At 40.5% G+C, this 21,226-nt stretch overlaps 1 protein-coding gene across 1 annotated transcript; it reads right to left on the reverse strand.

Annotated features, from left to right (window-relative positions):
• Window positions 1–1,335: 1,335 nt before the first annotated feature.
• On the reverse strand, window positions 1,336–9,832 carry tbc1d31 (TBC1 domain family, member 31). Its single transcript, XM_070835062.1, has 23 exons — window positions 9,483–9,832; window positions 8,751–8,891; window positions 8,238–8,353; window positions 7,955–8,133; window positions 7,612–7,763; window positions 7,224–7,383; window positions 6,851–7,051; window positions 6,582–6,755; window positions 6,341–6,420; window positions 6,075–6,221; window positions 5,767–5,900; window positions 5,542–5,675; window positions 5,217–5,396; window positions 4,866–5,098; window positions 4,648–4,720; window positions 4,484–4,563; window positions 4,242–4,377; window positions 3,708–3,800; window positions 3,459–3,587; window positions 3,002–3,196; window positions 2,690–2,759; window positions 2,399–2,599; window positions 1,336–2,168 (listed from the first exon to the last, which is right to left on the reverse strand). Exons 1-23 carry the CDS (start codon window positions 9,551–9,553, stop codon window positions 2,014–2,016), a joined length of 3,234 nt encoding a protein of 1,077 aa, XP_070691163.1. The 5' UTR covers window positions 9,554–9,832; the 3' UTR covers window positions 1,336–2,013.
• Window positions 9,833–21,226: the final 11,394 nt, after the last annotated feature.

Below are 21,226 nucleotides of genomic sequence, written 5' to 3' on the forward strand. Positions count from 1 at the left end.
CTGCGTTCAACACCTCATGGTATCCACTTAAGCCCCGGCTGAGCAGGGAGTCCACTGCCAGCCGAGCGCTCTCATTGTGGCTCAGGTCCAACGTGGGTCTGCTGGCTATGATGCTATTGTAAGAGGAGGAAGGGATGCGGACGTCTTGAACCCGCCGCCTCACCTTCCCCAGTGGTTTTGACCTCCTGTACCACAGCATGGACACACTGCTGGCATCCATGGATTTGAAAGAAAGACTTGTTTACTTAACAGATAATTAGCTGAGCCACAATCAGGCTGCTGGTACAGCTGTGCATGATCCTCAGGGCCTGGATGAAAGTCTCTGACATTTATGAAAGAACTACAGGTTGAAGCACAGAGAAAAGTAAAGAGAAAACAGTAGACCCGCCCCTGCTTAGGGCAAGATGGTTTCACAAGTGATGAGAGCTGACAGGTGAGAGTTTAGAGAAAAACTCATGCAATTAGATGTTGAAGTTTGTGTTTTCAGAATCTAATTCAGGGTGTAAATACAGAAAATACCGGAAAGTATGTCCATGTATAAATCTAGTAAATATTAATTCACAGATAAGCCCATGGCAGCAGGCTTCAAGACATACACTAATACTTCTATGAGGCACCAAATGTGTGATTAACCAGGTGAAGAGCGATAGAACAAACAACGAGCTGATTTAGCGGTTTTCCTTCCAGAGCCTGAGACAGAGTGATTCAGAGCAGGTGAGCACAGATAAAAGATAGACGAGAGGGAAGTGAAGAATGACTGACAGGAATGGGGATGGCTGTCCTTTCAACTCATGTCAAACGACACCCTGATGCCTACGGGGCCAAAAGCAGAGACAGACAGAAACAGGCACACCCAGACAGAGCAGAGGCACATGCATCATCTGTCAAACTCCCCGAAATATCTAATCAAAACATGATGACCTGAATTATAATTCAGTCAAAATGATAAAACCTGCAGTTGAAGCCCTAGGAACTGGATTTGCATATTACGTTTTGTCTAATTTGTAAAAAAAACTTTTTGTCAGTGCATTCTGCTTATGCAACTGAACTGGAGCCAGAGCTCCTTTCCTTTACACACACATGTAAATTACCATTTTCTTTCATTTTTAAAAAATATATTTGAATGGATAACCAAAGAGTTTGAAGTGCAGCATTACACATCAGTTACTGCTACGATCACGGCCCTGAAGATGATCAACAACGGAGATAAAAACAAAATCTACTCATGTATATTTTAAAATGTGCAAAGAAACAGAACGTTGAATCAGCATTCTAAAAAAAGATTTTATCCAAAACTGGTTTTAAATAAAACAAATCATATAAAATTCATTCAAATAAAAACTCTACATGGAGCACTGACGCACATATTTGAAAAAATGACAACCATGGATAGATATATATAGTGTAAGACTGAACATTAAATGGTTTCAGAGGTGTAATTTGTTAGTTTGTGTGCATCATGGTAACAAGATGTTATACTACACTACAGACACAATTGACCCAACACATATTTCACCATAGAGCTGGCAGAGTTAGACATACGTAGTACCTACAGTGTTGTATCTTGCATCAGTTTGTCATTTTGGTCAAACAAAAAAACGGACAGCAATGATACAGGATTGTCCTTTTACTGGCCCTGGTTATTGTCTGTGTCAGGAGTGGCCACAAACAGAGCAGAGTTCCAATGAATGAAACTGTCGATTATATCATCAGACAACCCACCCATGTGCAAAACACAACCAAAATCAACCCGCTTCTGTACTCACAGGGAACCAGTCAGAGGACTGATGGGAGAGACAGATGTTAATGAAATAGCAGTTGATGATGCGAGGGTAACTTATTTGACTATGGTTGCATTAACAATTTGTAGCTTAAGGTGGAAGGAAGGATGCAAAGATACTGGAGCAGCGAGCCGCCGTGCTCCTCAGTTTGAGTCATTGTTTTAGTTCAGTTTGTTCTAGTTCGCTTGAGACGAGTTTTTTTTGACACTTGATGACGCAGAGCAGTTTGTGGTCACTGAGAGACAGAGGACAGAGTGTGGACAGACTGTGACGAGGCAGAGCTGCCCTCTCTGGCTCTGGCTGCCAGCTTCTGTCTCAGGTCTCTGATTTCCTTCAGCAGTTCTCTCTCGCTGCTGTCCAGCTGGGCCCGGCCTCGGTCCAGGGAAACTGACAGAAAACAAGGGACACACAGGAAGTTAATTGATAAAATAAGAAAATGATGGTCATATTATGTGGAGCTACTACAATTATTCGATTCGTTTTTAACGTAAAGACATCATGTTGGCCACTTTACTATTTCATAACCTCTAAACAGATACAAACTCAAAAGAGGCCGACTTTATCTTCTCTTTTGATTATAGCCTTTAGGAAACTAGACCATATCTACGATGACTTACAGTTAGTGGAGGTGCTCTCTGAAGGTGAACTGCTGTTCAGACACACCATGTTGGTTCCTGCCTGCTTTGGAGAGGTGGCAGAGTTGCTTGCGAGTGCTGGACCAGCAGTATTGGTTCCAACAGAAACAGTGGTGGTGGTACAGGGTCTCTGATGAAGTCCTCTGGTCCAACACGGTGACCTTATCTTCTGTCTCTGCCCGTCTGTCACAAAGCAAATATTGTAATATTAGATCCACGTTTGGACACTTCACAGACAAGCCACAAACAAAACTGGTGTGTATGTAGGAGTACCTGTGTGTGCCACAGACAGGGGCTGTCGCTGCTCCTGTAACTGGGCTCTGGTACTCATCACTTCATCCCACTGCAAATTCACAAGTACTCATATTCTAAGTGAACATGCATTATTTTGTCCAAATCACACAATTGGTTTCATAATTCAAATTTCATAATCAGTATTTCACACATTGAGATTGTCAGATATGATGTTTCTTAGCGAGGAACACAAATATCAATCATTTTTCATTCTTATTTTAAAGACCATAAATTATGTCATAGTTGTCATGTAAACTGATGTGTTGACAAACATACTCTTGTTGTTCTCACCTTCTTTCCTGCCACATCTCTCATAGTGTCAGCCAGTCTCTCCTCCTCTGCCACGGTTTGCCTGTGAAGCTCTGCCAGTCTCTCTCTCTTCCTCTCCTGCTCTGTGTCCACCTGCTGCAGACGCTCCGCCACCTCTCTCTGCCAGTCCGACTCCAAGCCCAGTTGGCACACGTCTGCCAGGGACTCCTCCAGGGCCTGTGTGTGTGTGTGTGTGTGTGTGTGTGTGTGTGTGTGTGTGTGTGTGTTAGTGTGTATAGAGACAAAGTTAACAGATACAAGGGGAGAAGATCATAGGTACCTGTGCCAAAATCAGTGTTTGGGTGGTTTTCATAGTTTCTTGTAAAGCCGGAAAGATGTATGGAGTGCATCAACATTGTGTGCTGACATATATACAGTAATATTGTCAATATTCAATCAATATTATTACACTGACTCCATACTGGAATGTGTCACTAACCTGCATTTTAGTCTTTGTGCTGTGTAGCAGCTCTGTGTGTCCCACCTCCTCTCTTTCTGCCCCCCTCATCCTCATCTCCACCTCCTCATCAACCTCCTGCCCCACTCGCTCCTGCTCCTTTAACAAGTGCTGAGGGAAATGGTCATAGTCAGTCAAAGATGTTTTCTAGGTCATCATTGGGGGAATAAATCGAGACACAGTCACAGAGACAGAGAGATGAAGGACGGTTGAATGCAGGGTGGTAATCACCTGTTCAAGTCGTCTCCTCTGAGCCTCCAGCTCCATCTGCCTGACTTCTAGATCCTGGACTGCTGCAGCTGATTCTCGCTCCCGGAGATCCATCTGTAGCAGAACATGAAGGTTAGGTTAGTACTGAAACGTGAAAGTTAAGTCCATGGGAAATTCATTGGTACAATTAAACAAATAGAAACAATTATTCATATTATTCGTGATAGATTGTGAGCAGCAGAGTTTGGGATTACAGCTCGGGATCTTTGGTTAATAAGCTACAGCTTCAGTAACCAAATATAACTGTTACAAATGTTACAACAGCCATTACTGCATCTCGAAAACACATGCAATAAAGTTTAGGTTTGTTTTTTTTTCATAATTTTGGGATAAACACTGACATTCTGTTGGTTACATCTCAAAACACAGTTCTTCAAGGAGAGCAGCTTGAAATAAAAATGCATTGAAAGATGTGTAACAGATATGCCTCACTAGCTAATGTGGGCTCTCATGTAAAAATACTACTTACAATCTTAATTATCACATTATATATACCTTTCTACTGATTTCCTGGTCTAGTCCTTGAATCTGTGAGGCTCTCAGGTCCTGCTGGTGTTTGAGGAAACGTCTTCTAGTAGCATCCAGCAACTGTAACTCCTTCACCTTCAGCTCTCTCTTCATGGCTGCCAACCTGCATAGGACGGAGCAGTGTCAGCAGTCAATTCTGCTGAATCACATCACATCACATTGTTTGTCATAACACAACTGTGGAGTTGTGAGTGTCTTGTGCTTTTTACTTTTCCCTCTGCTGTGTTAATTTTCCCTCTTCTTGTGCCAGGATGTTTCTGCGCTGTTGCTCTGCCTTCAACAGCAGCTCCTGTGCTCGAAAAAGGGAACTATGAGAGCAAGCCAAATATGTACATCACAACAAAATCTATGCTTATAATGAAAACATTTCTACCTGTTGTGCATAATAGGCTTCCTCTTCACCTTGGCGACGCACAAAATCTGCACGCAGGGATGACAACTCCTGCCTTAAGAGATAAAAGCACACACATTTCATCTAGTGCATCTTTTCTCACCAATGTCTTTGAAATGTATTGCCTAACATTAATTTTATCAAATTAAATATGCTTTTTCCCCTCATCAACACTGTCAGTACACTATCTGTACTCTCACCTCTCACGGAGATACTCCATCTCCTGCAGTCTTATCTTCTCTCTCTCCTGACTCTGGTAATTCACTATGAATTCTGGGTAGTGGTTGAACACGGGGTACTGGCCTTTGGTCAGTGGTGTAAAGTCAGAGAGCATAGTCCTGGGATGGATGTCAGCTGGTGTGCAGCCCATGAGCCGGTAAGCCTCCTTTATCATGGCTCCCACATCCAGGTTGTTACGGTGGTGGAAAAAATACTGGAAGGAAAAGAAACAGGATAGATGAGAGGACTTTTTATGGAGGAGCAAGATAGAAAAGTGATTTTGTGACTGACTATGTAGCGGACTTTATTTCTAGAGAGGAAAAGCTAGTTACTTCAAAGTCCTGTTTCTGGGAGCAGAGCAGCAGGGGCTCACGGCAGCAGCTGATGTAGGCCACGCAGGCCATGAGCAGAAATGACGGATGGTTGGAGAAGATGTTGTCAAAGAGTCTGAGCCACTCATCACGAGTCAAAACCTCTGAGAACAAGGTCTCCAGCAGGGGCCACACATAGAGCTAGAACAGATAGATGCACAATAAAATGTGTAAACTTAAACAAGGCAGAGATGTGTGATCACGTGGGGGTGAAACTGTGCTCCTGGAGTCTGAACACCCATCCACCCTTCACCTCCACCTGTGTGTAGCCGCGTACTGCTGTTACCTGTGAGGTGATGCCACAGTCCATCAGGTGTTGCAGCAGTTCCTTGTCATGATGAGCCAGAATGTTCTCCGCCATGCTCAGGATGTTCAGAGGAGGGTTGGGGAAGTACTCAAACCAATGCTGACACCAACTCACTGTAAAACCAAACATCTGTGTACTAAACACACTGACAGCACCTTCACTTTGCCTCAAGAGATTAATTTCATAAAAACAACCATTAAGTACCTATGACAGTGGCCACCACCTCGAAACAGAGCATTGGGTTGTTCTGGAAGAGCTTGACAAAGGGGAAGGCTACCAGGGGGAGATACTCCACCTCCCCAAAGATGGCTGCCCAGTGAGCTAAGGCAGACAAAACTCTGTTAAGGGCAGAAAAGGAAATTGATTGGTTGAAAATCATGTGATCTAAAACAGATGAAAATCCTTGAACTTCTGCAATCAAAATCAAGAAAATCTATGTACTTGTAATGAGTACAACTGTGTATGTGTGTGTGAAAGAGAATGAGAGAGAGAAAGAGAGAGAGGATGGGTACCTCTGCAATCCCCTCTGCAGCTTGTGACTTTTTATGGGGTATTTATCATGCAGAGTGAGGTAGGCTGCATGCAGTCCTTTATCAGTGAGACTGCTGTACGCAGCATGATTCTCTGGGAGACACAACAAAGACCGCCACACAAACATCCTGCAACACAGATACAAAAATTATTCATGTAAATCTTTAATGAGCACAAGTGCTACAAAGTTGGTGTTTTTTAGTCAGCAGATACATGACGATGCTCCTTCTATGAAAGCAATGTTTACCTGTATTTAGCAGGATATTCCCCAAACGCCTTGAGCAGAGCCACCAGTCTCTTCTTATTCAGGCCAGCAGGTAGTTCATTCTATCGAGGGACACAAAACCTTAACAATTAAGAATTAATCAAGCACACTTTACATCTAGTCAGAGAGAAGTGCTCTAAGTGGATTTAAACGTGTGTATGATAAATAGGACTCTGCATAGTAAAAATGTACAAAAAATGTGCTAGGACGCCAGTGTTCCCACCTCTTTATCTTCAGCTGTAGACCCAACAGGGGGTCTAAGTATCTTCACTTGTGTCCGCCTACCCGAGCTCTTGGCTGCTCTGTGAACAACGTCTGGTCTGACCTTGACCTTTAGGTTAGACAAGTCCTGATCAGCTTCACCGCCAGAGACTACTGCCACCTTAGAGGGAGGAGGCTGGGCAAGGGCGACAGAGAGACACAATATGTTATTATCATCAAACTCTTGTCCACCTTGTACGCCGTTGTGGTGTTATCACAACTGACCATCACCTTGTTTAGTTCTTGTGTGAGACTCTGAACGCTGTAGACATTGATGCTGCCATTATCCATGATGGCTACAACATGTCGGCCGTTAGGGCTGACAGCCACTGTGGTGATGGCGTCGTCGTGGGTACCCATGTGGAAAAGCAGCTTGCAGGTGTGAATGTTGATGAAGCGCATCATGCCGTCTTGGCTCAATACACCTAGTGTCTGCAGAGACAAAAAAAAAGCCTAAGACTAACAGGGCGCACATGCTAACTGTGGAGAAAAGTTAACATGGTAAACATATACATACAGAGATACAGAAACTTTAAACTTCCATAGCAGGAGAACTGGGAAGATGAGAGGAAAAGGCTGTCTGTCTGTCTGTCTGTCTGTGTACCTGACTCGCTCCTCCATCAAAGCTGTCGGGCAGAAATTCCAGCTGTCGCACAGTTCGGACCTGCGTGGGCATCTGAACCACTCTGACCAGCTGTTGGCTGTCCAGACACCACAGGTGCAGCAGGTTGGAGCGCCCACCAGCAGCAAGGCTCTTACCATCACTGCCAGCACAAGTCAAGTATATCAGTGTTTGAGAGTCTTCTGACCCCTCTTTAACTTTATGCTTATGAACTGTTTAGCCAAAACGAATAATCGATTAATCTAGAAAATAAACTGCAAATTAATTAATAATGTAAATAATCGTTACTTGCAGCTCCAGTATTCAAGAATTTCTCTAAAAAGCTACATAATCACTGAGTTAGTAAGTGGTTGTGATGTGAGAGACCCACCGCGTGACAGCAAAGGCCTTGTAGGAGATTTTGGGTCCAGAGTCAGGGACAGGGAGCTGGTATTTGCAGAACAGAGTGTCGCTCTCCCAAGCAAAGATTGAGTCATCACTGAAACAGCTGAGGATGGTGTTACTGAGAGGCAGAAAAAACACCTGCAACACAAACAGACCATGACAACAATGAAAAAGAACAAATTTAGAGCATACCATACATTTACTGGACATATACATAGAATTAGCATCTTAAATTCAACCCAAATAAACAGTCGGCATAAATGATTACTACATGAAATGGTCAAACTACAGTTCGTACACATTTTCATTTAGTGTGTTTCAGTGTTTACCCTCTGAATGCCGACAGACTGTCTGATGTTGAGCTTCCTCTTCCTCTGGAAGGTGTCCAGGTCCCAGAGCTGAGCCGTGTCTGAGGACGTGCTGATGGCATAGCGACCTGAGCTGTGGACAGAGATGGATGAAACTGCCCCCTCGTGACCCCGCATCCAACTGACCAGCTGCTTGGTGTCTAGAGGAAAGATAACAAAAATTCTTTGTAAATGAATTCTTGTGAAAAACAAGAAAGCACACCCTTAAAAAGAAATAAGCAGTGTGTGGATGTGTCCTTCCTACCTTTGTCAAAGCACTTGATGGTATAGTCAGACAGGGCAACAAGGAACTCTGTGGTCCGGCGGAGGCTGAATGCCAGCGCAGTGGAGGCCTGTCCTGTCTTCTGCACCAGACGAAATCTTCCCCCAGTAAGAAGCAACAAAAAACACAACATCAGATACATGTGAAAGCATGCTGAGTTTATACATAAGGGCAGCTCATTTTGACATCATGTTCTGCTCTTTAAAGAAAGTACGGCCTTTTATGGTTGAAACATTGTCGTGTCTTTGTAGAAGAAAAGAAAAATTGGGAACAAAATAGGAGTGTGCAAATATTTGTCCATGTTTTCTAAATATCACATGTTGAGGTGAGAGAGGGTACGTGTCTACATTAAATGGCTATCACTAGCATTAACAGGAAATGGGAACAGTAAGTAGACCATATTATTTGCGGATATGTCAATAATAATATTAATAGAATATATTTTAAACCAATCACAAAAACACTACATTATTTTGGGCCTTTTGAGTCAGTCACCTGTTTCTACTGATGTCAAAAACATAGATGTTTCCATGGTGATCTCCAGCCAGGAAGGAATCACCAGTGGTGTCAAAAGCCACATGGACGAAACGAACCGTCTTGGCCGGCTGAGCAGTGCGGACCACTGTCACTATCACACTGAGGGAGACAAACCGTGTCAAGGCTGCTGCCTAGTGGTTATAATACACCCTGAAATAAGCTTTTAGAAAGATATTATCACCTCCCACAACCCACAGTAGATTAGACTGAACACCACATCAAAGAGAACTATAGTAGACAAGGATGATCACACTAGCGACCCAGGTGCTCATATGAATAAATTATGATATCATATTTAGCTATCAACCCACAAACAGTAATTTAGATTAAATTCATCTTCGCTGTGCTGTTGGGGCTGGTTCTACACACACTCACAGACAAGTGGTTCATAAAATGGATGATAGAAAGGAAGAAAATAACTAAACCGAGCTCAGATATTTCCCATCTTTATCCATCTCCCTAAATAAAGTTAGTATGTGGTATGATTTGGTGTAAATGCACAAACGAGTGCAACAGGTGCGCCTTAGCGTACACAAATCTCAAGCATGCAGCACCATCAATAACCAGTATTATTTCAGGCTAGAAAGAAGAAAATCTCACAACACAGTCCAGTTAATGTGTCACTCCCCGCAGCATCAGTTGCACATGAGAACTAACGTTAATCAAGCTGTGACTATTATTCAGACCTACCCTTTGCCAGGTGTTGGTTTTCGGTGCCAGATTCTGCCCTCTTCTTTGTTACCAATGTCCGTCACCTCCATTTTAAAGACGTTTGTACGGACTGAGGTATATCCCCCTGACTAAACTCACTATTACTGCCACGGTTTAGAGTAACACGGCTAGCTAACAGGCTAGCCGGCTAATCTCCGTACAGGCGGCACAAACAGCGCGAAATTTGAAACAGCGACATTCAGTATATTTAGTTATTAAGTTATGACAGGAGAAACCGTAAAGCTCAGCAGCATGTAAGGTTGGCCAGAGTTTAACAAAAAGTTTAACGGACACTAAGCTAACACTTTTCTCCAACTTCTCTTTCAGGAATCTTTTTTCAGCTTGTTTTGAGGACAGTTACGCTGTCGCTCGAAGTTGACGTTAAAGGTAAATAGAAGCGTGCATTGTGGGAGTTGTAGTTTAACAGTTCAAGGCGGCGTAAATCAAATTGTAAATTATCCTCAACCCACCTCATTATAGTGGGTAGGTTTATAGTAGGTTGAATTTGAATAGGGGGTGAAATTGAACCCTGAAGTGGTCATTTTATTTGGTTTTGTGTCTTTTAAAGAGCACCCTTAAAAATACATAGATGGAAAACATATCTGTGGTTTTCTGACATCTGAATTAGTCGTCTTGAACACGTAGTGTCACAGACCTTCAGAAATAGGCCAGGAAAGGTCTGAGCTCTGGACCAACACTAAGTGGCCCACTCACCTCTTAGTGGGGCATTTGATGGTGGAGAGTAATTGTTCATGTTATAATTGACACCTGTGCTTTTCCTGCTTTGTCAAGTCAAAATGTCTGCTGTGAAAAGAGTCTATTGATAACAGAGTTTGGGTGAATCACAAGGACCTATTTGAAATAATGGCAATACACTCACAAGTAATGAAACGAGGCACTGAGGGCAAATTCATTTGGGTTCCTGCTCATTCAGGCATTCTGGGTAATGAGCGAGAAATGGCATTGTTTGGAAGGAAATCATTAAAGAGGGGCAGCAGCACCAGGATCAGGAGATATGGAGAAGACATTCACAACCAAAAATTTTTTTTTTGTGTACATAGGTTTTTACCACTGTATATATTATATTATATTCTGCTATTTAATTTTTCTAATTCTTAACTGTGTGCTTTTATTCTTTTTGTCTGTCCCTTTGAGCTGCTGTAACAGCAAAGTTTCCCCACTGAGGGATCAATAAATAAATATCTTATATCTTAACCAATTTGAACCAGAGTGGATGGTATGAGAAATATGGAAAGAGAGGAGAGGGGAGGAGGAGAATAGGACCCAGTAATCTGAACAGGACTCTTTACATTATGTGGAAGCATCCAGTCCATCTTTGCGAGCAATTTTGGGTACCAGAAACTGTCAAACGTGCTGGTCAGTGGCAGGAAATCTATATTGGAGAAAAAGGGCAAAGATTAGCACTAACAGGAGCAGGATTAAAGGGCATACTGGAGTGTGGTGGAAGCGGGCAAAGCAGGAAATGTTTGGTCAGCTGCTTAAAGAGAAACGTAATAACGAAAAATCTGATCATCCAGAAACTGTAGGAGCTAACAAACTCCAGAAGATGCCAGTAATTCAACACCAAGGATGCAAGCTGTCGTTAAACCTCAAAGAAGACGGAGAAGAACAAGAACAAAAACAAGAAAAAGGAGAAGGACGTGGCGAGAGAGTGCAAATATAATGACAAAATTGGCTAAAATTATAACTGTTAAACTGTAGTAACTAGTTAAGAAGAAAAAAGTTGTTATTGCATTGCATTGCATTATTATATCACATTTTTCTGTTCTTCCCCACAGTATACAACAATAATTCATAATGAATTCATCTCTTCACCAAATTAGATTGCTCTCAAACCAAGGCCCAAACAGACAGGTAAAGACAAGGCAGAAAGTAATTTAGGGAGAGTAGAGATGGGAACACCAATAAAGTAATATGATGAGAGCAGTTAACCTGACACGGTAGTGTCTCCTCTAACTTGGCTACAGAGGTGAAATATACCCTTGTTTTTACAGATTAAATGTTTTTAATTGTGATTACAAGTTCATAGGGGAAATATTTTTAATTTTTTGGTGTCCAAATTAAATTGCATCTTTTTATGCTCCACAGGTCCACTTCCAGCTTTGCAGCAGCAAAGATGAATGTTCTTTAACATTACAACAAAACGTCAGACTCTGGCATTGGTCAGATAAAAAAAAAACATCTAAACAGACCAGATAGCACAAGTGGTTTTTCTCTCAATATACTTTATTCATAAAGAACTTTGGTATACAGTAAAACTTTGGAGGAAAATGACACAGACATACAGACATTTCATGAGAAACACCAAGGCCAGCAATACATTAACAAAACAGATGGGCCAGAGCAACTGATGGAGCAACAAGCAGTTGGCTTGGTGTGAGTCATATTGGCTCCACTGTTGCTACGTTTCTGCTGATTTTGTGAGACGCTTTACATTCCTGCTTAGCTTGAATAAAGAAGATGACTTTGGTGCAATTAAAAAACTTAAAAATAGGGCTGAGAGTACTTGACTTGTATCAAGTACTCTCAGATTGGCTACACAATGACAAACAGGCTCACCCCTTGTTTTTTCCTTGTTCAGCATGAGCTAAACAAAGCCAACGTATTTTTGCAGTAACATTGGTTAGTTTTTTATTTGTCATATTACGCTAGTATACTTTTAACAGGGTTAGAGGGCATATCTAAATCCAACAGTTCTGCTGAAAGGACAGTAATATTTTGCTCATCAAACAATAAAAAAAATTCAACTCAAAATGAAATCTCATACACTACAAACTGTGTTGATGTGAATTATTTTCCATTTGAAATATAAAACTCTCTTTGGATAATAATAATACCAAGGCTGAGCTCCTAAATAGTTGGCAGGTAAAAAACAAAAAAAGGTTGAAATTACCTGACATAGAACGAGAAAGGGAACTGGAAATATGTGACAGATATTGAAACACATTTAGTTAACAAAAGACAACATCACCACTATGTAGACAATGACAATGACTGAGATGCTGATGCCAATTCCCAGGGCAATATGGTTCAGTATCTTGGCCAACCTGCTGTTCCTCTCTGCCTCCATCTGGTTCCCGACTAAGTTGGCTTCACGGGTCTGAGGGTGAGAAAAAATATTTCAAATTAGAAATGTATGAGTTAAAAAAAAAACAAAATATGCCAAAAAAACTCAATCAAACTGATGTTTGATTTAATGTTTTATTCTAATCATAAGGTTAGACTGCAGTGCTACAGCACAGCCATGGATTAAGTGAATTTCACTGTAATATATTGTGGTTAAAGTGAGTCTATGTGATTTATGCTGTGGCCACAAGTGGTAATTATAGGACAACAATTAACGCTAAAATGTAGTGTAACAGCAACACAAGTGCAGAAGGGCCATGAAGTCAGCAATACGACTCAGTAACGTCACAACAATATTTATTGTTAGTTTGCTAACACTGGTCATACCAGACCATGTAGGCCTGAACCAACAAAAGCCTTGAGTGCATCTAAATGAGTATGGGGGTATGTTTTCCTTATTAATTCAATACTCAACTTACTTCACTCAAAAGTTACAGTCTCACTTAAAACCGTTTCTTAATAAAAACAGTTGACCTACTCAACCCTGCTCAAAACCAATCGGTTTGACAACCACTGAGGAGAAACGAAAAGTAGCCTTTACTGGTTACATGTTCCTCTGCATAAACTGTATTCTGCCAGATTTACAAAGCAAGTTGTACTTAGAAGATGTCTTATGGTTTATAGTGAGCAACGTCAATAATAAGCACACATTCCCTCTTAATGCAACACAAATTAAGCAGCTGAAACAAAGTTTAAATGCTTATTTATTCTCACTATTCAAATACCCTTAAGCATCTCAAGCAGCTCAATATTGGGAACAACTGTCATGTCTTGTCGTATCTGTTAAGTTTGTCAAGTTCACTCCTGCCTAGTCTTGTCTCCAACTTCATGTTTTATAGTGAAACCTAACTCTCCTCTCGTTTCAGGTTGCTTGACTTCCTGCCCTTGTGTGTTTCCCACCATTGTGATTGTTTGCCCCGCCCTGATAGTGTCCACCCGTTTCCCATTACCTCGTGTATAAATAGGCTGCGTGTCCCTTTGTCCTGTGCCAGATCGTCTTGTCCTGTCCAACTGTCCATGTTGCCAGTTAAATCAAGTTAAGCCATTGTAAGTGTTGTTTGTCATTGTTATATTAAAGGCGTTGTTCAACTGTCTGAAAGTATCTGGTGTCGTGCATTTGAGTCTTTCCTGATTCTGGGTCCAAGTTGTAACAACAACTCCATGAAAAAACATAGAGGTGGTTCCCCTGGGGTCCTGTTTTATATTAAACACATCATGCTGCTAGACTTGATGAAGCGACAGGTTTGAGTATAACGCAGCCCTGTGGCTTCATCAAGACACCAGCCCATTCTTGATCAAAGTACGTTCCCACTCTCACTCCCACACCCCTATTAAATCTGTGCCTGAGTGTGTGTGTATGACTGTCGTGAGAAGGTCCAGTCTGATACAGCACAGCCGGCCATGATTATTGGTGGCTGTCTGGCTTGCTCTCTGCCACGGCTGTGTGTGGCTCGCCACGTGCAATTCATACAGGATAATGTCCCTGTCCAACACTGTCCTGTACAGTTTCCCGTATTTGGGGATTTTGTGTGAAACAGTAAAAACAGCCTCAAAAGGGTCCACAGGAATCGGTTGATATTCACAAACACAGTTCATTTTTAAAATTCTAAATCGATGTTCAAATGATTATGTATAAACTACAGACACAGATACAAAACCAGATTTACAGATTCAAGTCACTCTGCATTCATCTGTGCATCATGTTTTATGAGTTATGTAGCTTGACGTTTGTTTGTGAGACTTTTAACTCCATATGGTACCCTGGTGCTTAGATTGTATTAGATACTTTAAGCCTGATTGGCTGCCCATCTGTCTTTGTGTCTGTCTGTCTTCTGTGCTCGCTCTGTCTCTGTGGTTGTCAGTGAGTCTCTCTCTGGTTTTCTTCCTTCCTCCTCTGTATGAAAGAGTCATTGTGAGGAACGATGGCAACAAAAGAAGAGGAGGTTGATATTTGTGAGAAAATCGCAGCGAGCAGAACTGAATAGAGCTGATGAAAGAGAGGATGGAACTTTTGCACCTTCCACTCTGTCAATTGTCCCGCTTATGCAGCATCACCTCCTAACCTTCACTCCCACAATCTGGCTGATGGCCCAATGGCAAATTCTACTCTGTGACACTGCTCTCTTGACACGTGTCCCTGTTTTCATGCTGAACACAGTCACACATAGATGCCCTGACACAGGCTCTGTGTTCTGCAGGTATTTCTTAGGTAACCGGGGACCATATGGTTGCTACTGCTTATGAAGGCTAAACAAGCGTAGCCTCAAGGCCGCAGCCTATTTCAGGGACGTCTGCCTACTCAGTGTGAGTTTGTGACTTTTAAGGTCAACTAGGTAGGTCTTAAAACTCCCTCATCTGGGATTTAATTTAGTCTAGCGTTCATATCCTTATTAGCATAGATATATTCAAACATTGGCCGTGTCAGACCAGCTGTCACAGTGATTCAAAATAAGAAGTGGATTACTTATTTCACCTGAAAGCTGAACTAATCAATATTTTTATACCCATCATGGATCAAATTGCTGTCTGTACTGTAAAAGAGATCAGTCATAGTGAAAACCCTGTCCTACATTAACCTTGTTTCCAGCTGCAGCAGGCAGCTGTTTTTAGCAAAAATTATCTGATAAACTTCAAAGATCTGAGGAGATAGTAGACGACAGCAGCGGTAAATGGAGAATGAGCACGGGTCTTAAATTGATAAGGACATAAATGCTTTTAACACGTTCTAAGGGAGTGCTGCACTTCACTGGTTACCTGTGACTTTTAAAACAAAGACTGAATAAATAATGCCTTGCAGGGTCAGGTTCCTGTCTGTATCTGTGAGCTTGTAACTCTATGAGCCCAATCGGAGCCAGAAATTGTCCATCAGAGTTCACTCCGGGTCTTTTACTGGCTCACTTTTATATGTATCTCTATGGCTTTTCCTTAACTGTTGGTGTTTGTTATACTTTTTATATTATTGGATCTAATCTTATTATCATGTTTGTTTCTACTGGAAAGCACTCTGTTTTGGCGTTATTGTTGTTATTGTTGTGACATTACTTAGATTTTAACCAAGTTAGAAGTCATTTGGAAATGTTATTTCCCTTTGGCAGACTATCAAACCTCCCACACACATAATCAAGGTAAACAATGCCATCCTGTTGGTTGGTAGTTACTGACATACATTTACATTAGCTGTGGCCACAGTCATGTGTTTATTCAGCTTTTTATTAAGCCTTTTGTTTGCCTTTATATTATTATTATATTTTATTTTAAACAATATATTATTATTAATAGTATGCAGTAGCTCACTAAATAAGTGTTGTTCTCCACAACACTGTAAAGCTTCACGTCTTTGCAAATGAAATATAAAATGGCAGCTCTGACACTCATTGCACATTTAGAATTGTGGTTCAGTGTTTGCAAAAAAATCCCCAAAACAAAGCTGGTGAGCAGGTTGCATCTGACACGATAACGCTAGCAGGGGTATCAATGCTTTGTTTTTCTTTTTTAAGGTCGCTTGAAATCCATTTCTGTCGATGAAACCCAAAATATTTCCACAATGCTGATTTATTTCTGAGGGGAATAAATAAGCTCACTGTGTTTTTCTTGGCTGCTTGCCAGCACTTTAGGTAGATGGTACATTTGAACAGAAAAGGTGACACAGACGAGCCATGGGAATTTCAAAATAAAGGTGTATCTTAAAGATGATGATATGGATCGATGTTTTCATTTTGCATCAATGATACTGGATTGTTGATTGTTGAGTCTATCAGATCTTCAGATCTATCAGAGCCTCACCTGCCATCATGAGAAGAAAAAAAAGAAAGAAAATAATAAAATAAAATAATTATCAATACTTTTCCACTGGCCTGTGCTTTAATGCGTTTTCGGTGTGATTCCCAATTTTGATCATTTTTATAGTCAAAGTCAGATTTCTTTAAGAACTTTTGGAACATCACGGATTGATCTGGCTATGAATGAACAACGGAGACCTCATATCACCATCCACAATGCTAAGGTAAAAGAAAACCGTGAGATTTTGAAAGACCTTATAGATGCAGAAATGGAAATGAATTCACATTTATAAAATGGATTTATAAAATTTATTTGCGCATTTTTCTTTTTTTTCCTTTATTCATAAAAAAGAGGGTAAAAAACCTATAAATTTAAAATTCTTCGACTGAATTGTGAATTTATGCTATTTTATTAGAATATATGTTTGTAAATCTGACTTTGAAAGTCAGTGCCTCTCCAACCACAAACCTCGCCGCTCCTCACTGATGTTAGCATACTAATGTTAGCATTTAGCTCAGTCTATAACAGTCTCACAGAGATACTAGCATTACTGTTTGCCACCTAAATGTTTGTGCGATCTTAAAAAGAACTGTTCTGAATCTGAAGGAAAAAACACCAGGAAAATGTAATTGATTAAGTATATCAGTTTCTTGTGTTCCTTAGGAATAAATGTATCAATACCAGCCATACCAGGCCCTTTAATTGTCCAGCATACATGTTGCCATGACACCTGCTCTGATAACCTAAAGCTTTTCTGACTGCCAACCAACTACCCAATCAGAGCAGCTCTTACAGCTGCTCTCTCGTTGGCGCTGAGATAAAACAAACTCTACAGTGTTACTCTTATCTATGGAAATCCTGCATAAAGCACATAAATGCATCATGGAAATTGCTATCTGTAACTGTGTGCACAACAGCCAACTTATTACAGTATGTGCACAGTTTGTACCAACAACTCTCCTTTGTTTCTGTTCTTGTCCCAGACTGCCAACTGCAAATCTATTTTACATCTGTCATTTAGAGAGACAGTTGCTTAAAATACATATTTCAGCTCATCAAAACTAGCTCATATTACTGTTTTAAATGATAATGTGAAATACATAATTGAACAATTATATAAAAAATAAAATGCTATTTTGCCATACAATTGCAAAAGGAATACTGTGAAAATTAACTTTTTACCTATAAAGTAGGATGCTGTTTTACTGTGTAGGATGGATGAATAATCACATACAAAAAGCTGAAATCAGAAATTTTTACTTTTTTTTCTTAAGAAATGACTCGGACCCAATTTTTGGTGATTAATCTAATCTAAATCTAATCTCTACTGTGCACCAGCCCATGAAGAATATCAATACATGCATGTCAGACTCACTAAGAGGGAGAAGACGAGGGCAGCAACTCCAAGAGGGAGGCAGCAGAACAGCATGGTGAAGACGGAGTAGCACAGGTAGTTGGTGTATGGGTTGGGAAGCGGGGCATGAGTCATGTATACTGCGGGCTGGACGGTAACAGTGGCTGGCTGAGCTGGGTCCTGTTGCCCCATGGGATACTGCTGCTGCTGGCCATATACTGCGAATCCCTGCAAGTGTAATTCAACGTCATTGTCAGGTGAAACTAAACAGAAGTAAGAAGTGTAAAATAGGTTTGGGGAGGCGGTGAAATTCAGTAAAGTGAAAGGCCTCCAAAGAAACAAAACTACAATTTGTCCACAGGTCTTAAAGATGAACTTGTAGCGTCAGATTTGGCAAAAACAAGCATTAACTTGTGATGTGAGGGCAAGCACAGATGAAGTGAGATTTAACTGAACAATTCAGGGTGGGTTTAACTGACCTGAAGGTACAGGAAAGTTTTGATGTTTTTATTGCCCGCACTGGTGGCCTGGTGAGGCACACCATCACAGTCACATCCAACAGATCATTATGCCACAGTTACTACAATTACTGACTTATTTATTAAAAGAGATGAGACTTCACGTTCATTTAAATACAGAATATATATATGTATATATATAAATAAAATGTCCCCACAACTAAATTAATATTTCTTTAGGCCTTCACTGGTGAAAAATTTATGTGATGCGGATCAAATTGCTTCTTTTCCTCTGTTAGATTATTAATACTCAATAAGAAAACCCTATAGGGCTTTAAATGCACCGTCATTAGTCTGCTATAATATTCAACAGTGTAATAAAGAAAAAAAACAACAAAAAGCTGATGTGTGAAACATCCCCTCATCTCATCTGTTTCTATCAGTGAGGTGCTGGGCTGCTTACCTGCGGCTGTGGTGGGTACCCCAGGCCGGATGGTGGGTACCCCAGGCCGGATGGTGGGTACCCCAGGCCGGATGGTGGGTACCCTTGGCCGGTGATGTCATGGTAAGGGGGATTCTGGTCCATGGGGGTCTTCTCATCAGTCCAGCCTGCTGGAGGGGCACTCGCAGGCTTGTTGGGGTCCATAATGCAGCAGCTTGGTCTCCAGATTTTCACAATAAGAGGAAATCTCCCTTTTGTCTCATATGACTTGTGTTTTTTCCTCTGAAGTGTTGAGTGGGCAGTGAAGTTTCACAAATAAACCTATGCTACTACAAGGTGGAGGTGTGATAATTTTTTTTTTTTTTTTTTTCATCGGTGTAAAGTCAGGGATTATAAATAAGAGCGTCCGGTCAATACAAATTAAAAGCACGGTCAAACTCAAACTGGGTTGTCCGATTGACCTAAAGAAGTGAAAGATGTACTGAAACAAGGGTATGTTGTTATGTGAGATGAACTGAAATATGATGACCTTTCTGTGCACACTGGTACGGGAAATAGAAATAGAAAAAAGAAGTAGAAGCGATCTAATAAATGAAGAATATAACAAGTAGAACTAATAACAGAGAATGGATTTTGCCTAAATGCATTTATTACACTTATAATGCTTGTATAAAACAAAAGGTCCGTTTAAAAAAGCAGATGGTCAAATCAAACTGGTGTTGATATATTAATTTTAAGAATGTTTATCAAATGAACTCTTCAACATAGAAAATAATTAGGACGTACATTTATCTACCCTCACAGGCAAAAAGTCAGAAAGTGGCCACAAGCACTGAAAGTCACTTTAAGATTTGGGTTTCCTTTTGGGATTGGAAATTGTTTGTGCCAGTTGGCAATGTCAGAGGAAAGCTTGCATTGATATGTAGGTTGCACTGCTTGTTATGGTGTCATGAGCTTTGTTGCAATGATAAACTCCTTGAGATCAACCACTTAATTTTCAAGGAGGTAATTTAAAAACATCAACAGACTCTGTTGACTCTGTTCTTGACTCCATATATAAATATAAAATATTTGAAATGTTTTTAAATTACTTTGAAAATATTACATGTGAAATTAAACATTACATACATACAAACATATACATTTCAGACATTAATATTCTAAATATTTCAGGCTTTTATTTTTAACGAGTTTCTGGTTCTTTCCTGGCTACCACTGGCTAACTTGAGGCAGCAGTGCTCCTCATTTCAGTGCACCAATAGATGAGGAGGGAGGTGCCAAAGCAGGCAAGGCCAGGTTTCAGACAGGGTCTGTCTGAAGGGAAAAAAACACATATGCCACTTTTATGGAGGCCCATCTCCATCATTGTGACGCCAAAAGACAGATCCTGTAGGTCATGATGAGAAACTTTATCAAAATAATGACTTTTATTTTGAGATTATTATGACTTTGAGATAACAAGTTATCATTGTGAGATGCTAAATCATTGAGAAAGTGCCTCATTTTCAGATACTTGGTCATTATTGTGAGATACTGAATCATTATTTTAAGATACTCGTATTTTAAGTCGTTATTTTGAGAAAGCTTCTCATTATTTTTTAAGATACTATGTCAATATTTTGACAAATGAAGTCATTATTTTGGTAAAGTTTTTCATTACTTTAAGATACTAAGTCATTATTGTGAGATACTTGTGGGATACTAAGTCATAATTAGGAGATAATAAGTCATTATTGTGATATATTAGGTTAATGTTTTGAATTGAATAACATTATTTTGAGAAAGCTTCTCGTTTTAATTCCTTTTTGCGTCACAGTGGCGGTAATGTGCTTCCACACTGACCAAACAGTTTGAGTAGGATGAAAATAGAAAACAGACCACTAGATGGAGTCAGAGCCTCAGCAGAGAAGGTGTAACCACCTCAGATGGTAATAATTACTCCTGTGCTTTTCCTGTTATGACAGTTCATCAGCATGTAGTTCATATGCTACGTTTATATTTATACCTTTCTTTTACTCAGCTTTTTTACACTCAGTCTTTCTTACACCCATACAAGATGTTTTATCTTCTTCTCTTGATGCTTTATATTTTGTCTGAAGGTTTGTCGGTTCAAAACTCTTGACCTGAAGAATTATTATATTACCATATTATATCTCTTTCTTATGGTTGAAATGAACTAGAAAACGGCACCTCAGTGTGTGTTATATTGACAGAGAAAACTGACTATGGCAAAATCTGTTGTCTTTCATGGTCACCAGCGCTGTCATTTGAGTCATTGGTGACCAAGAACTACAGGCTCTGTCAGCTCAGCTTATCAGTTTGTTCTGCTGCAATCAATTTCAGCAGGGGCAGTTTCTTTTAGTCTTAATTTCGTTGTTTTTGAATGTCGAGCAGAGAGGATTTGGCTGTTGGGAGACAGAAGCTGGTGCGCAATGCATCATAGTAGATGAGAGGTGCTGCTGACTGAAGAATACAACTTTCTCGGTCAATATAGCACACACTGAGGTACTTATTGCATCAGTGGACTACATTTTCCATCAAC

This window comes from Pempheris klunzingeri, chromosome 8 (assembly GCF_042242105.1).
Source record: "Pempheris klunzingeri isolate RE-2024b chromosome 8, fPemKlu1.hap1, whole genome shotgun sequence".
In the NCBI taxonomy this organism is placed as follows: domain Eukaryota; kingdom Metazoa; phylum Chordata; class Actinopteri; order Acropomatiformes; family Pempheridae; genus Pempheris; species Pempheris klunzingeri.

Excerpts from the sequence above, each read along its gene's own strand:
- tbc1d31 (XM_070835062.1), bottom strand. The coding sequence starts at position 9,553 with ATGGAGGTGACGGACATTGGTAACAAAGAAGAGGGCAGAATCTGGCAC. Across the intron at positions 8,892-9,482 it reads AAACCAACACCTGGCAAAGG|TGTGATAGTGACAGTGGTCC; the intron begins GTAGGTCTGAAT and ends TGTCTCCCTCAG. Across the intron at positions 2,169-2,398 it reads AGAGAGCACCTCCACTAACT|TTTCCCTGGACCGAGGCCGG; the intron begins GTAAGTCATCGT and ends GTTTTCTGTCAG.